The sequence below is a fragment of the Cetorhinus maximus genome, chromosome 24 (assembly GCF_964194155.1).
Source record: "Cetorhinus maximus chromosome 24, sCetMax3.hap1.1, whole genome shotgun sequence".
Lineage (NCBI taxonomy): Eukaryota > Metazoa > Chordata > Chondrichthyes > Lamniformes > Cetorhinidae > Cetorhinus > Cetorhinus maximus.
In genome coordinates, this window is record NC_135902.1 from 34,334,490 (window position 1) to 34,350,766 (window position 16,277).

The 16,277-nt window shown below is 40.4% G+C and overlaps 1 protein-coding gene across 2 annotated transcripts in view; it reads right to left on the reverse strand.

Moving 5' to 3' along the window:
• kif19 (kinesin family member 19) overlaps positions 1-15,607 on the reverse strand; it is a 219,357-nt gene extending 203,750 nt beyond the window's left edge. For both annotated transcript variants that reach the window (XM_078570994.1, XM_078570993.1), the window contains exons 1-2: positions 15,135-15,607; positions 10,193-10,273 (exon numbers count right to left, since the gene is read on the reverse strand). In XM_078570994.1, coding sequence (XP_078427120.1) covers positions 10,193-10,273; positions 15,135-15,173 — 120 coding nt within the window. In that variant the 5' untranslated portion in view covers positions 15,174-15,607. The remainder of the gene's footprint in view (positions 1-10,192; positions 10,274-15,134) is intronic.
• Positions 15,608-16,277: the final 670 nt, after the last annotated feature.

The window sequence follows — 16,277 nt, forward strand, 5'->3', positions numbered from 1 at the left end:
TTGCACAGTCCCAAGCTGAATGGATTGGAATTCACACTCTGCTTAACTTAAAAAGCATCTTAATACGTTTTAGCATTTTTGAAAATTAAGCTCTTGCACATTTTGTTCAAAAGCATTTCAGGCCAGCCTAAAATACACGCATTCTGCATTGGTGTGACCTGTGCCAGTGCTTGGTGAATATATTCTAGTCTGTATTTCTTCAAAACTGAGTGGATTTCATGCTACAGTAGATGCAACACTGTACATTTTAAGATTATTTCTTGATTGGACCTGAGCCAGTAAAGACATAATGACCAGAAAAGGATCTTCTCCTACTCAAGGCAAACAATCAGACCAGGATACTGAACTAATCGCCTTACTCTGTCTCACCACAAGATGATCAGCAGGTAAGATTATGCAAATAATGGGCAAACGACACATTATTTTCTGTGCTATTACTAAAGTATTAAATATAGGGAAAAACTGATCTTATTTTCATTTAACCCTGTCTTACCTCTTCCTTTGGTCTTAGGCTACACGGTGAAACGTATGCAGCCATAGGTTGCAGCCAACATAACATTCATGCCAGAATGTGATTTACATTTTATTACATGATTTAGCTTCTGCCAGCTGGGCACTGTTGGCAGTTACAACCTTTGCAACTAACTCTTCAGATTCAATGACGATTCAAATCAGCTTTCATCTTAAACTCCAGTTTCAAAATGTTACGAAGAATAAGAAAAGGAATACGACTGCCTCAAATTTTACAATGCACATTGAAGGACGTCAAAAATAAAATCCTGACAAAACTCTATAAAAGGGTCTGTTCAACAGCACGTTTACAATAAAATTATAGTCAGTGCTTGTTTTTTTCACTGTTTAAAGGCAGGACTCCAGAAGCTGATCAAATCTCAAGAGGTAGCAGAATTTTTAAACTGGCAACAAGACCCAGAAAAAGTCACCAAGCCATTAGAGGTTCCTGCATGGCAGGTGAGAGTCCTTCACTGCCTGAAACCTATCCAAAAGGAGACAGCTCAATTCAAACAAACACTGGCAACATGAGCAAGTTTAACTGATTCATATTTGAAGAATTCTGCTTCGGACACCATGAAGCAGGCTTCGTAGCCTTGAGTATATTAACAGAAAGTCTTTATTAACAACTCATAACTGTATTCAGTAGAGGTACAGGTATGGAGCTGACTCCATCCTAGGTCTTTACACATCTCTGTCCATCTCTAGACTGACCCTGACTCTGGGTGACGTGCCTTCTTACATCACTGTGTGGATGGTACTGTACTCAGTCCCACATTAACACTACAACTACAATGTTTCCCCTAAAAGTGGCCCTTAGTTGCTATGTTGAAAGCCAGAGATATTGAAACTTGTGTCTTCATGGGTCACAGCAGTCCAGTTGCTACAGGTAAAGTTTAGATCCATGTTCCATTCATTAAAAAACTTTGAAGCTGACACTAACTAATCTTCAAGTTCTTATAATTTGCTCAAAGATTTTTTTTATAAATATAAAGAACTGAATTCATCATTGGGCATTCACATTTCATTGTGTCTGTTCCAACTGCATTTGATTTACATTAATTAACATTAATTACCAAAGAAAAAGAAAGCACCCACATTATTGAACTAGAGACTTTTTTAAAGCCCTTTATTTATAGAGTTACCCAAATTTTGAAGAAACTGCAGGTATTTTGACAAAACTAGAGTAAAAGATATCCTTATAAAATGGCCTCTATGTGCCACTAAAAAGTAATAACCTCAGGGGGGAATGCATGCAAGCCACCAAGTGGTCCCTGTCTGTCAACTAGAAAGTTAAGATGATAGGCAAAGGCATTAATTCTGTGTAAGTAGGTTACTTTTCGTCATTTGGTAGTGCAGAACTTGAGTATTGCTGAGAAAAAAAGCATCCTGTTGAAGCTTTTTGTCTTGCACTCATCAGGACAGAATTAGCAAGAATACCAATTGTAAAGGGAACAACAATTTATACTTCATGGGAAGAGCGTGCTGATTGATTGGAAAGTGGACTCTGATTGGTAAAGGCATTGCCATGGAGAATGCACCAGGGAGCAGTTAACCGCCAAGCTTTTGTTTAAATTCAAATCAGGCAGGTCAACTCTGTTTAGTCAAGGTATTACCATGGAGAATGAACCCAGGGAATGGCTGTACCCCAAGCTTTTGTTTAGTTGAAAAATGCACAATGCATGGACGTGCACCTTCTGTCTGCAAAGGACAGGCCATGTGTGTGAATTTACGTAGCTTCTAAGGTACATATGTGAGCCCCACTGCGAGGCTGACTGATAATATTAAGTTGGTTGTAAGTGTACTTCTTAGTATAACCAAGATTGTTTAACAAGTGTTGTCCAATTGCAAAATTACATCTAATGCTAGGCATTATATTTTGAGTTTTGCAAGCATAGGCTGGTTAGGTACAGTCAGTAGTTTGCCTGTTGCGAACAGCCTAAGGGACATGCTGTTTGGTACGACCCGCCAGTCATTGAGGTGTACAGGTAACATAGCTGGCGTCACACTGGCACGGAAATTCTTTTGTTTACTAAGATATATACTCACTGAATTTATCCTTATTCCATTGAAGAATTTTTTTCTAAAATGGCACAGGATTTTGAAGAAAGATTTTTGGTTTTTCTTAGCCTATGCATATTGCATGCTAATTCAATGTTTAATGTTACAAACACACTACAGGGAAAGGTTACACATACACAAGATTGAATAGTTGATCTGTTTACTCATGTGGCACATACAGTTAGTCATTAGCTGAACAGTTAAAGCTTTAGTATTTTATCCTACCTTAAGAATCTTCAATTGGGTTTATGACTTGACAGCTAAGAAATTAAAAGGACTTAAAATAAAGATAACACTTTGGTCACTGCAAGCCCCCTCTCTGATGAATAGATGCACCTGCCTCCCCATCACATACCATTTATTCACAAGAAGAGGAACCACCTTATTGCATGGCCACACATGTGCACAAGGTTCGCGCATGCATAGGACAAACTTATCCTACAATACCCTTGAGAAAAGCAGAAAATTCAAATCCTATACTGATTTCTATCAGCAATTGTATAAGTAGACACTACCTCGGGGAGACTGACGTTAGTGTGAATTACTGATGGCTGGCTTGTAGTATTTAGTTTTGTTGAATGAAGACCTTACTTCATATAGTGCCCTGTATGAGCCAGAGCTTTTCAAATTTATTCAATAGCATTGAGTGTCCCTTGTAGACCTACATTTGATTGCACTGCTTTAGTAATGTATGAGTCAATAAGATGCATTGGATGTTGAATGCAGGTGCCAATCACATCTGTTGCCCTGTCTCAGCTTACATTGGTACAACAATACAAAATGCCATGGAGTTGAGACCAAGTTCATTTAGATTACATTAACCATACGAGCAGAACCTGAAAACCACGCAGGTCACTGGTGCTAGGCTCAGCCAGCTTATTGTTTATGGATAGTCTTCATAACCATGATTTAGCCCTAACGTGTCTCTAAAGCCTCATTTAGCAATTACATTTGCAAGTGATTTCAATAGAATTTTTAAAAAGTCTATGTTTGACCTGTGCCTTTAAAAATCAAGTCATCTCATTTGATTTTTGTGTCTTTTGAAGATGCCATTTTGCTTAAGTTTTAAACTAGTTCTGTGTTCTCTTAATATGCAACATTATGGCACTTCCATCCTTTAAAAATTTTAATTGCATAATGGGAAAACAATAGAGACAAAAGAGTGATGATAAGAATGATAAACAAAAAAAGCCAAAAAATAAAAATTGCACAAAGTAGCCAATTTAATGCAAGAACATAACAAAGAGCGGCAGCAGGGCCATTTTCCCACCTTACCCCCATACCCCTTACTGCCCAAAGATCAACCCAGAGTCTTGAATATAGTCATCGACTGAGAATCCACAGACAGACCCCAGGGCACCTGTTGTGAGAATAGAAACAATGCTACCCATGTATTAGGGAGTCCTATTTTGAGGAACACTTTCAGTGCAAAGTTGAAGGATCTTTATTCTGTACTTCATGCTGCTAAATACCGGAATCAGAAATGCATGATGCTATAAATGGGTGCCTGAAATGGAACAAGTTTAAATATCATTTCCCCAACATTAACATTCCTTCCCTTCGGGAGCACAAAAATTATTTGAAGATATATCAAAGCAAATAGATCAGAAAGAACTCCACATTTCCACAAACCCCAGGCAGAAGATATTTTCATGTGAGATCTCAGATTCAGCTTGGATCAGAGCATTGTACCATCCAACCATTTTACCTAGAACTATAGTCCCCAGTAGTGTGGTGGGCAAGAAGGTTCCAATCTGGTTGGGGAGGGGGAAAATACCACCAGAACTTTTGCTTTTAATAATTATCAGTGTTGTGATATAGTGATATAAATAAGGATGCATCAATATCCTGGGATTAAGGAACGTAACTGGACAGCCATATAAATACTGTGGCTACAAGAGTAGATCAGAGGTTGGGTATTCTGCAGAGAGTAACTCACCTCCTGACTCCCCAAAGCCTGTCCACCATCTACATGGCACAAGTCAGGAGTGTGATGGAATACTCACCATTTACCTGGATGATTGCAGATCCAACAACATTCAAGAAGTTCAACACCATCCAAAATAAAGCAGTCCTCTTGAGTGGCACCCCATCCACCACCTTCAACGCTCACTCCCTCCACCACCAACACACTGTGGCTGCAGTGTGTACTATCCACAAGATGCATTGCAGCAACTCACCAAGGCTTAGTTGACAACGCCTTGCCGACCCATGTTTTGGTTGCGATTACATTAGAAATAAATAAGCAACTGAACCTCTTAAATTTTCAGGTATTATTGGTCCTGTCATTGATTAGTCTTTATAAGTAATATTGTATTCTGGGAAATGTATATGTACCATTTCACATTTTAATGAATCAGTTGTTTTTTAAGTAGGGGGGAGTGTAGTGTATTGCAAGGTCTGAGCATTTTGTTATATTGCCCTCTCTGTTGGAGGGATGCTGTTAGTTCAATAATGGCTGCCTAAGTTGAGCATGTGTTAGTCTTAGTGCAGTACATAACAATGTCCTTAGTCTGCAGCACTGTTTCAGTGAAGCTCAACATAAGCTTGAGGAATAGCACTTCATCTTTCAATCTGGCACTTTCCAACCTTCTGGACCCAACACTGAGTTCAACAATTTCAGAACATAAGCTCTGTACCCCTATTTGTTGGATTTTTTTTCGTCGTGTTTCGGTTTTTCTCATATTTTTACTTTCAGACAGCAGCACAAATGTTCCGGGCACATCTTTTGTTTCTTTTTGCCCCATCACCATTCCCTTTGGCCCCGTAGGACCAACTCTTCTGTCATTCAATCTCTCCTGTTTTCCACCCTATTACAGACCTTCCTTTTGTCCTTATTAAAAAGCAGAAAATGCTGGAAAAACTCAGTAGGTCTGGCAGCATCTGTGGAGCAGGAAACAGAGTTAACATCTGACCCACCCCTTGCTCAAAACCTATTTACATCTCTCACTTTTCCCAGTTCTGGTGTAAGGTCATCAGCCTAAAACATTAACTGTTTCCCTCTCCACCAATGCTGCCTGACTTGATGAGTGTTTACTGTTTTTATTGCACTTAACGGCTGTTTGAGTGAAGTATCAGAGTGTGCCTGTCACTTGTAAAACCATAGCCAAGCACATTTTCCAGATGGGAGGAGAGATATTTGCCGAGAAAAAAAATAAAACCGGTTAAGTACATACACAGGCAAATACAATAAATTGCTGATCTTTTACTTCCTTATTAACAATCTGATTAAAACATTGCTGACACTGCAAGCAGCAAACATTTATTGTTGGAATTGTTCCCTTGTGCAACATAATCTGATCAGTGAACACAATCATAACCCATAGATGATGGATTTTTGCCATCTGTGCTTCGAGAGATTTATCTCACCTCTTCCATCTATGGAGTGCATCAGACTAATCCCACTTGCGGCTCTGTGCTCAGGTGTTCTGATCTAACAGCCATGATAAATAACATAGCAAAACATGTATTGGACCATTTGCAATTCTAACATTTGCTGAAATAAATCCCTGGTCCTGCCATGCAATCCAATACATCTTCAGGCACTGCATTTTAAAACCAGCACAGTAATATCCTTTGCTCTGAATCGCACAGCACCACAGAAAAATTCAAAATTCAAAATAGAATCTCCACAGCACGTAAAGGGACTAAAGCAATGGTAAAAACCTGACTGAATACTATCTAATGTATGCCAGCTGCTAACTGATCGAGCAGTGTGGTGAGTTAGTGCTCAAACAAATTTTGCTACAATACAGTGGGAAGTGAGTTTATTCTGATGATTCTTCACGTTATAGTTTCTTACATCTCAAAGTATTAACTGAAGACGCCTTGGAGTAAGTCTCCTCTCACACTGTTAAAATACAATACCAAAATCTAGAAGAGAGGGAGGAGGCCACTCTCAGCAACAACTTGAAATTGAAAACAATTTTTCTTCTGGTTCAGGCGGTGAACACAAGCTGGGGATCAATTTTAAACTCTGTGTATGTAGATGGGTTTTGAATGAGTTAAAATCTCACCCAAGACTTTTGAGATTTGTCTTTGTGAGTTTGACCCTCTTAACTAGATGTGCTTCGGTAATTCACTTGCATACAACTACATTACATAATGATTAGAGAAACCTTTTGAATAGGGGATTGTTATTTCTATCTGAATAGATTGTGAAGCTGAGCAAATGCAGAAAGGGTTTATAGCCAAAGCCTGGCCCACAGTGACTATGGCTATAGAATTCTTCATAAAGCTTTCACTCTAAATGTTCAAAAGGTGTCATCTTCAGACAGGAACTTCAGTATAATGATAACAATGTTTAAACATAGCAAATCATAGACTAGTCCAATACAGGAGGCCATTCAATCTATTGAAACTCCGTCAGCCCTTTCGGACAGCAATCCAGTTAGTCACACTCCCCCACTCTTTCCTCATATCAGTGTAATTTTTCTCCTTCAAGTATTTATCCAATTCCTTTTTGAAGGCTACCATTGAATCTGTATTCACCAACCTATCAAACAGTGCATTCCAAATCCTAACAGCTCACTGCATGAAAAAGTTTCCCCTCATGTTGCCTCTCGTCCTTCTGAAAATCATCTTAAATATGTGCTCTTTGTTTATTGACCTTTTAGCCTTTGGAAACAGTTTCTCTTCATCTACTGTATCTAAATCTTTCATGACTTTAAACACTCCTATCAAATCATAGCCTCCTCTGCTCTAAGGAAAATAATTCCAGTTTTTCCAGTCTATCCATGTTTTTGGTTCAAAGGAAGAAGGATTACATTCTAATAAATCTCTTCCGTGACCTCTCCAAAGCCTTCAACTTCCTTCCTATAGTGTGGTGCCGAGAATTGGACACAATGGGCAGAATTATTCCGTCGGCGAGTTGGGGATGGGGCCCACTCGCCGACGTGAAAATGATGCGGGATAACGTCGGGGGAACCCCCGACATCATCCCGCCCCATTTAAATATTCAGGAAGGCGGGCGGACAGCGTGATCAGCTGTCCACCCGCCAACCTGTCAATGGCCAATTGAGGCCATTGACTGGGTAGTTAAACCAATTAAAGGCCCTGCCCATCCAACCTTAAGACTGGCGGGCAGGCCAAGAGCCCCAGCGGGCTTCTGAAAAAACATGAAGCCTCATCCACCAGCGGGATGAGGTTTCATGTCTGTTTTTAAAAACTTTAATAAAGTTTTTGTTATATTTATTAACATGTCCCATCTCGTGTGACATTGTCACATGAGGGGGACATGCTAATAATTTTTTTATTTTTCTATTTTTAAAGTTTCAAACACTGTCAGCGCTCCCCCTGAGACAGCACTTAGTCTCAGGGAGATGTGCGCTCTTTCGACAGGCTTCCCATTGGGCGGCTCGCTGAGGGGCCTTAAAATAATGGTGGGGCCCATTTCGGCGGCAGTGATTGGCTGCCCGCCCGCTGCCGAGCCGGTGGGGCCCGCCCGCCCGTCAAGGGCAAAATTCTGCCCAATACTTCAGAACTAATATTTTATATAGGTTTAGAATAACTTCCTGGCTTTTGTATTCTATGTCTCTACAAAACCCAAGATCCCATATGCTTTATTAACTTGTTTTGTTAATCTGCTCTGTCACCTTCAAAACTTTATGCACAAACACTCCCAGGTCTCGCCCTTCTTGCACCCATTTTAGAATTGTACCATTTAGCCTCTATTGTCTCTCCTCATTCTTCCCAGCAAAATTACCTCACTTTTCTGTGTTGACTTTCATCTGCCATGTATCCATCCATTCCATCAGTATCTTTATGTCCTCTTGAAGTCATAGAGTCATAGAGGTCTACAGCACAGAAAAAGGCCCTTCAGCCCATCGAGTCTGCACCGGTCAAACAAGTACCTAACTATTCTAATCCCATTTTCCAGCACTAGGCCCATAGCCTTGCATGGGAAGTACACATCCAAGTACTTCTTAAATGTTATGAGGGTTTCTGCCTCTACCACCCGTTCAGGCAGTGAGTTCCAGATTCCCACCACCCTCTGGGTGAAAAAATTCTTCCTCACATCCTCTCTAAACCTCCTGCCCCTTACCTTAAATCTATGCCCCCTGGTTATTGATCCCTCCACCAAGGGGGAAAGTTCCTTCCTGTCTACCCTATCTATGCCCCTCATAACTTTATACACCTCAATCATGCCCCCCCTCAATCTCCTCTGCTCCAGGAAAAATAACCCCATCCAATCTCTCCTCATAACTAAAACTCTCCAGCCCAGGCAACATCCTGGTAACTCTCCTCTGCCAAGTCTATTACCATCTTCTTGTTTACTATGCTTTCAAGTTTTGTATCATCTGCAAACTTCAAAATGGTGTCCTGTACCCATGCCATCTGCCTTCCTAATTTTTTGCTGTACCTGCATGTCAACTTTCAGTGTTCTTTGGACGTGTCCATCTAAGTCTCTCTGAACATCGACATTTACAAGTTTCACACCTTTTAAAAAAATATTCTGCTTTTCTATTCCAAAATGAATGATCTCACAAATCCCCACATTATATTCCATCCGCTACCTTGATGCCTACTCGCTTAACCTGTCTAGATCTTTGTGTCCTCTTTACAGCTTACATTCCCCCCTAGATTTGTATCATCAGCAAATGGACATATATTACTCTCAATCCCTTCATTGAAGTTATTAATATAGATTGTAAATAGCTAAGGCCCCAGCATTGATCCTTGTAAAAACAGAAATAACCTCCTGTGGTTTATTCAGAAAGTTATATTATGCTCCTTATTGTAGTTAAAATAAATCATATGGTACATGGGGAAAATCTAATAGAGAAATGTTCAATGAAGAATGATTGCAGAACTGCTTTCCTATAATTAATTGTACCCAGAGTCCTTTTGCTTTGTGTGACTTAGAGATTAATGAGACTATTATTAATTGCACATGAGGTAAGGGTTTTTCATGCTCAGTTATTTATGCTGCTTGTGATTTTCTCCATAATTTCAGCCAGATTCTCTCCATCTCAATCTGTATTCTCCTAGGTATTTTTCGTGCATTTCATCCAGTCATCTTGTGGGGTGTGAAGTTCAATCATTATTTTTAAATCTCCTTTTTTCTCCAGTATTTCAGTTGTTCCCATTTCCCACACTCAGCTCCAAAAATATACCAACGTTGTGTACAGTGATAATATTACTGAAATTCCTCCTGCCTCCCATCCCTCTATCTCACCTCTGAATTTTAAAAATCCCACTTCCTCTTTACTATTTTATCTGCTTCAAATATACCCACAAAACGTTTTATTTCCTTTAACACCAGCGACAATTTATATTTCCAAGTTTCTCATTTGATCCCAGTTCATTCAAACCCATCTGAGCATGTAACTTTCTCTTTCTATAATTTGATTCATTACATGCTGGAAAAATAAACACAGCCCTATTATTTAACTGGTTTGCAATCTAAAGATCTCCTTGTGATCATAAATCGTGGATGAGCATCTTCTAGATTGTGAAAGTTCTGTACAGTTATTCTGAAACTTTGAAAAAGCACTCTGTGGTTTGATCTGCTTTGAGGGCATTGCAGAATAACGGAATCTACCTCTTGACACCAGTTGTAATTTGCTGTATAAAGTCCATTCAAATCAGGTTGATATAAAAATATTCAGGAACATCTGACCTGCTCATCGACTTTGTGAGCAATGATTGTGGCTCCTTCCTCCACCTCTGTCTCATTGATGGGCCGAATCCTTAGGGCCACCTGTGCAAAGTAAAAGTGAAGACCATTGTGAAGGTGCAGAACAAAGAGGCTCCACTACTCTCTACATGGAGTATAATTTGATGAGGAAGAGACTGACTAATAGCCAGAGAGTATTATTATGGAGCTTCTGATGAAGGCACATTGGCTGCAACTAGAACTGTCCAATTTGTCAGTAGTATAAGTAACTCTGCTCAATTTATTCCCCAGGATCAGTAGTAGTGCATTTAACCAACAGTCATCCTAGCAATTAGTCTGCTGCTGTATTTTTATCACCCCTTTACCACCAGTCTAGGTTTTATCGTAACAATTCTTTTTAAATCTACTGTACCCACTAAAATGGGCATTTTCTTTGGGTCCTACCAAGAACAGGAATTGTGTATATTAATGAGTAGATAGATCAGTCCTAATATTTTTGGCTGGAGTCTTGCCAGCCCCATCCGTTCCTTAACCCCAGTTTGTGCCACTCTCCGGACAACACAGGAGTGACTCTAATATGTTCTGAAATAGCTTCCGCTGCAGGTGAATAGCATCCATAATCCTCTCCAACAAGATTGCATGCTAGCTCCCACAGAACTCACAGTGTGACATTTTCCCCTCAATGAATGAATGCTATCATGGCAACCCATTTCTTTTTGGAAGGTATCCCAATGCTTTTACATGGGAAACCAAACATAAACCTAGCTCTGTACCAACTCCTTGACTCAGGTAGCACTTTACATCTCTCAGGCTAGATCGAGAGTCAAGAATTTCTTGTGTATTTGACCAAACTGTGTGAATTTAAAATAGGTCCCTTGTACAGCTACACTACCAGAGAAACACAAATGTCAGTACAACAGTACTCCAACGTTATATATTATATAAACTTTCCGTATTATATATTTTTAAATGGAACAAATAAATGAATAGCTATAGCTTGAAGGGGAGATGACCCATCTTTGTTAGCGAGACAGTCAGATTAAGTTTGCTTAGGTATTACCTTTAGTTTTTGAAATGATAATATAATTATGATTATTGGAACCATCAAATGAGTTTCAAGCCAAAAAATTCTAATAGGTTTCTTTTCAAGCACTGGCTAGATAAATGACTCAGTCCATCAAGGGACTGCTGTTCTTGACTTATCTAGATGAAAAGTAAAAATAATTAATGCTGTGATTACCAGTCTGTTGAGAAAGAACCTGATTGTTCTTCAAAAGAAGCCTGTCCCCACCTCACAGAAAGCCAACAGCATAAAAAAAACTCCACTTCATAGAACGCCAACATCATAGGGATAATTCTGGCAGGATCTGCTGCTGGTGCAGAGGTTTGTAGGATGCCAGTACAGGCCGGAGATGGCACGATAGCATTACAGTTCTGGTTCTTTGAACTACGCTTGCTGCCAGCAAGGCTCCCTACCAGTAGCAGAGCCTCACAATGTTAGTCCAGCAGTTCCTCAAGATGCTCAGTCTCTGATTTGCCTGTCAGGTTGAGTGCAATAACTGGAGTGGGTCCATGGGTCTAAAGCTCCCACAGTGCTAATTACAAAAATAATTTTGGAAATTATTCACACACGAGTTCAAATCCAACCACTGGCAGTTGGGGAATTTAAATGCAGTCAATGACGTAAATCTGGAATAAAAAAAGCTAGTATCGATAATGCCGATCACGAAAATACCGGATGGTTCACTAATGTCCTTTAGAAAAGAAAGCCTGCAGTCCTTACCTGGTCTGGCCTCTGTGCATTCTAGACCCACAACAATGTGGTTAACTCTTAACTGCCATGTGAACTAGCCCAGCAAACCATTCAAATTGCTACAAAATGTATAACAAGAATAAAACCAGATGGACCACCCAGCATCAACTGAGGCATCAGATTTGGACATGATAGTTCAGTCAGCGATGCAAAATCCATCCGCAGGCTTGTGCCAAAATTGGAAGAATTGACCCATAGACGAGTCAAGCAACAGCAACAGAAGTCAGGCTCATAAGTCATACACTTTAGCAAATATCCCAGACTCCGCAATTACTATCCCTAGGTATGTCCTATGCCGTTGGCAGGACAAACCCACCAGAGATGGTGGCACAGTGGCATACAGTCGGAAGGGAATGGCCCTAAGAGTCTTCAACATTAACTCCGGACTCCATGAAGTCTCATGACATCAGGTCAAGCATGAGCAAGAAAACCTCCTGTTGACTACCAACCTACCTTGGTACTGATAAATCAGTACTTCTCCATGGGGAACAGCATTTGGAAGAAGTATTTTGTGTAGCAAGGACACAGAATGCACTCTGGGTGGGAAACTTCAATGTCCATGGCCAAGAGTCCAAGAGTGGCTTGGTAGCGCCAACCGAGCTGGTCAAGTCCTGAATGACATAGGTGCCAGACTGGACCAGGGACAGGTGGCGTAAGCAAAAATCCCACTTGAACTTCTACAGCTGCTGCAGTTGTTTTGGTGTAGGTACACCCACAGTGCTATTAGAAAGGGAGTTCCAGGATTTTGACCCAGCGACAGTGAAGTAACGTTGATATGTTTCCAAATAATGATGGTGTGTGACTTGGAGGGGAATGCGCCAGTGGTGGTGTTCCCATGTGTCTGCTGCCTTTGTTATTCTAGGTTGTGGCTCGGAAAGTACTATGGAAGGAGCCTTGGCTAGTTGCTGCACTGCATCTTGTAGATAGTACACATTGCTGCCATATGGTGTGCTGGTGGTGGTGGGAGTAAATGTTTAAGCTGGCAGATGGGATGCCAGTAAAGTGGGCTACTTTGTCCTGGGTTTGTGTGGAGCTTGAGTGTTGTTCGAGCTGCACTCATCCAGGCAAGTGGAGAGTATTCCATCACATCCTGACTTGTAGATGCTGGACAGGCTTTGAGGAGTTAGGAGGTGAATTGTAGAATTCCCCACCTCTGACCTGTTCTTGTAGCCACAGTATTTATATGACTAGTCCAGTTCAGTTTCTGGTCAATGGTAACCCCCAGGATGTTGATGGTGGAGGATTCAGCGATGGTAATGCCATTGAATGTCAAGTGGAGATGGTTAGATTCTCTCTTGTTGGAGATGGTCATTTTTGCCACACAAGTGTCAGGAAATGTTACTTGCTACTTATTAACTCAAGCCTGAATGTTATTCCATATGTTGGCACAGACTACTTTCATATCTGAGGAGTTGCAAAATAGAACTTCTTTTGGATGAATTCACTTGTTCAGATGGATATAAAAAATCCCATGGTATGACTTGAGAAGAACAGGAATATCTTCCACTCCATGATTTATCTCTCAACTAATGCATCACAAACATATTAATTGGTTGTTTATTTCAGTTTCTGCTTGAGGGACTTAACTGTGTGCAAACTGGCTACTAGGCTTGCCTACATAATAGTGACTATATTCCAAAAAGTAATTGATTGCATATGAAGTGCTTTTAGACATCTTGTGGACATGATAAGATGTTAGGTAAACAAAGGCTCTCTCTCAGTTTAATTCAGCCAGGGCATCAGTCAAGCAGTATTATGGTTTCAGCACTCAAGGGTTACATAGGTACAGGAAAATGATATTCATCCCCTCGAGCCTGTTATCCCATTTCATTTGATCATAGATTAATTCCATTTACCCACCTTTATTCCATATTCCTTGATACTCTTACCCAATAAAAGCATATCAATCTACATCGTGAAAATTGTAATTGACCCAACATCCACAACCTTTTCTGGGAGAGAGTTCCAGATTTCCATTACAATTTGAGTGAAAAAATGTTCCTGATTTCACTGCCAAATGACCTAGCCCTAATTTTAGGATTCTGCCCTTCTGTTCTGCACTGGCCCCATCAATGAAAATATCCTGTCAAATCCCTTTAATCATTTTAAACAAAATCAATTAGATCAGCCCTCAATCTTCTAAACTTAAATGAAGTACGCGCCAAGCAACATGCCCTTATAATTGAACCCTTTAAGTGAAGGGTAAAATGTTTCCCAGTGTTCTTGTTTACTGTCCAGTGACAAATGTGTATGTTCGGTGAGGACAAGATTGGATAAGGCTGCAATTGGATTCGGCTGGGCTCATGCAAGAAGAATGAACCATGGATCAAGATCAGCATCTTTAGAACAGAAATCGAGCAAAAAGAGAAAAATGAGAGTAAGTTAAGGGTTATTGTTTTGCTGAACTTTAAGCAATGGTTCAGACCATGATTACACTTGAGATGTGCAAGTTAATTGCCATTAGGAAAATACACCAGATTTGGCTCTATTTTCAATGGCCCTGAATTTAGATGCAAGAATTTCTAGTTTGCAATCCAAAGACTCCCAATGTCAGTATGGGCTAAATATATTTGAAATTATATCAGGTACACAGGAGCAGCTGCAGTTTTTCTAACTTGACCTTCGGATGGCTTCGGAATATAAACTAAAGTATTTGAATATTTTATATAACCTGATACCAACAGGAAGCCTAATTCACAACTCTAGATAAACAGGTTTGACAGATTTGCCTTTTTGTGGTGTTAACATGAGCAGAATCAAAATTAAATCAACCAGCTAGCATTTTCAAAAGTACCTGCACCTAAATCCCATTAAACTAAAGTGTTTATACAGCATTCAGCAAACTGGAGGACAAGATGCAGGCAGATATCCAATTGTACTTCCCAGGTTCCAGTCACTTTCTGCTTTCTACCCTGTAGAACTGTTGTGCATGGTCAATGTTTTTTAACGTAAATGCAGTAAAATTCATTAAATTGTGCAATAAGGAGATGTACACAGTTTACAATTTATTTCCTTCTAGCACGTATGTTTAAACGTCAATTCTATTGAGGAATTAGGGTTTATGTTCAAGGAGGCTATTCACTTTCCAAAAATATGTCATTTTGGGGGGCGGGGGGTTAGAAAGGAACTTACAGTCAGTTGTTGGTCTTTGGATTCTCCTCCGTCCTTCATGATTCTTGGCAGTGGGTCGGATTGTACAGTACCTGCTGCATGGCGCTAGGTCCCAGAAAGAGTCAAGATCACAAGCTGTCCTTTTAAAACACCTCACATCCTCGGGTGGGCTCAATGCTTTCACCTTCCTCTCTCCCAGCCCCTCAACACACCAGAGAATACAGATCCACAACTTTTATCACAAACTACCCAAATGCAGATTTTTCTGATTCGGACCAGTGCGCAATCTTGCAGCTTTTTTTTTAAACAATGAAAATAATTGTTTATCTTCCTTTGGAGACTGTGTTATTTTGCCCTGTTTTGATTTTTAAGCTTCCTAAATGGAAGCGATCCTAATCCCAGTCGCTGGACCGGCAAGGTGCGTTCTATTCTGTCGACCCTTTGGCTGTGTGTGAATCTGATCGCTATCCTGCAGCCCGAAAGACTTTCACGCCTGGAGTCTGTGCTCAGGAAATCCGAGCTGACACACAATCGGCTGGGTCCGAGCTCACAGAGGCCGCCTGTCGGTCACACACAGCCTGAGCACCCAGATCCCAAGCACAGTCCTGAGCTTCATCCCCTCAGTTGTCAACACAAGGTCATTGGTTTTTTTTTTGTACTGAATTTTAGAATAAAAATGAGCGAGATTCAGTCAAGTCTTTGGCTCGTGAAAATTCTCAATTAAAGAAAACATGATCAAGAAACTTCAGCCCCAGGCTCCGCTGTACATTCAGACTGGCAGTCTGCTTCCCAGGAACATTTTAAGATTGAGGTTGTTAAAAACTGCAAAGCTGCCACCGATTATCTGGATTTGCAAATCATGAATTAAGCACGGTCGTTTTGGTCAATTTTGTATTTAGGTTTTGTTAACAGTCCCACTAAAGCACCTGGAACGATTCTGCGCCTTCCAATCTAGAGTCATAGAATGGTTACAACACAGGAGGCCATTTGGCCCTTTGTAACTCTTGTAAAACAATTAACTAAATTAACAATAATTTGGCCCTTTGTAGTCGCACCAGCTCTCTGCGAGAGCAACTCAGCTAATCCCACTCTTTTCCCCACAGGCCTGAAATGTTGTTCTCTTCAGATAATTATCGAATTCCCTTTTGAAAGCCAGCATTGAAT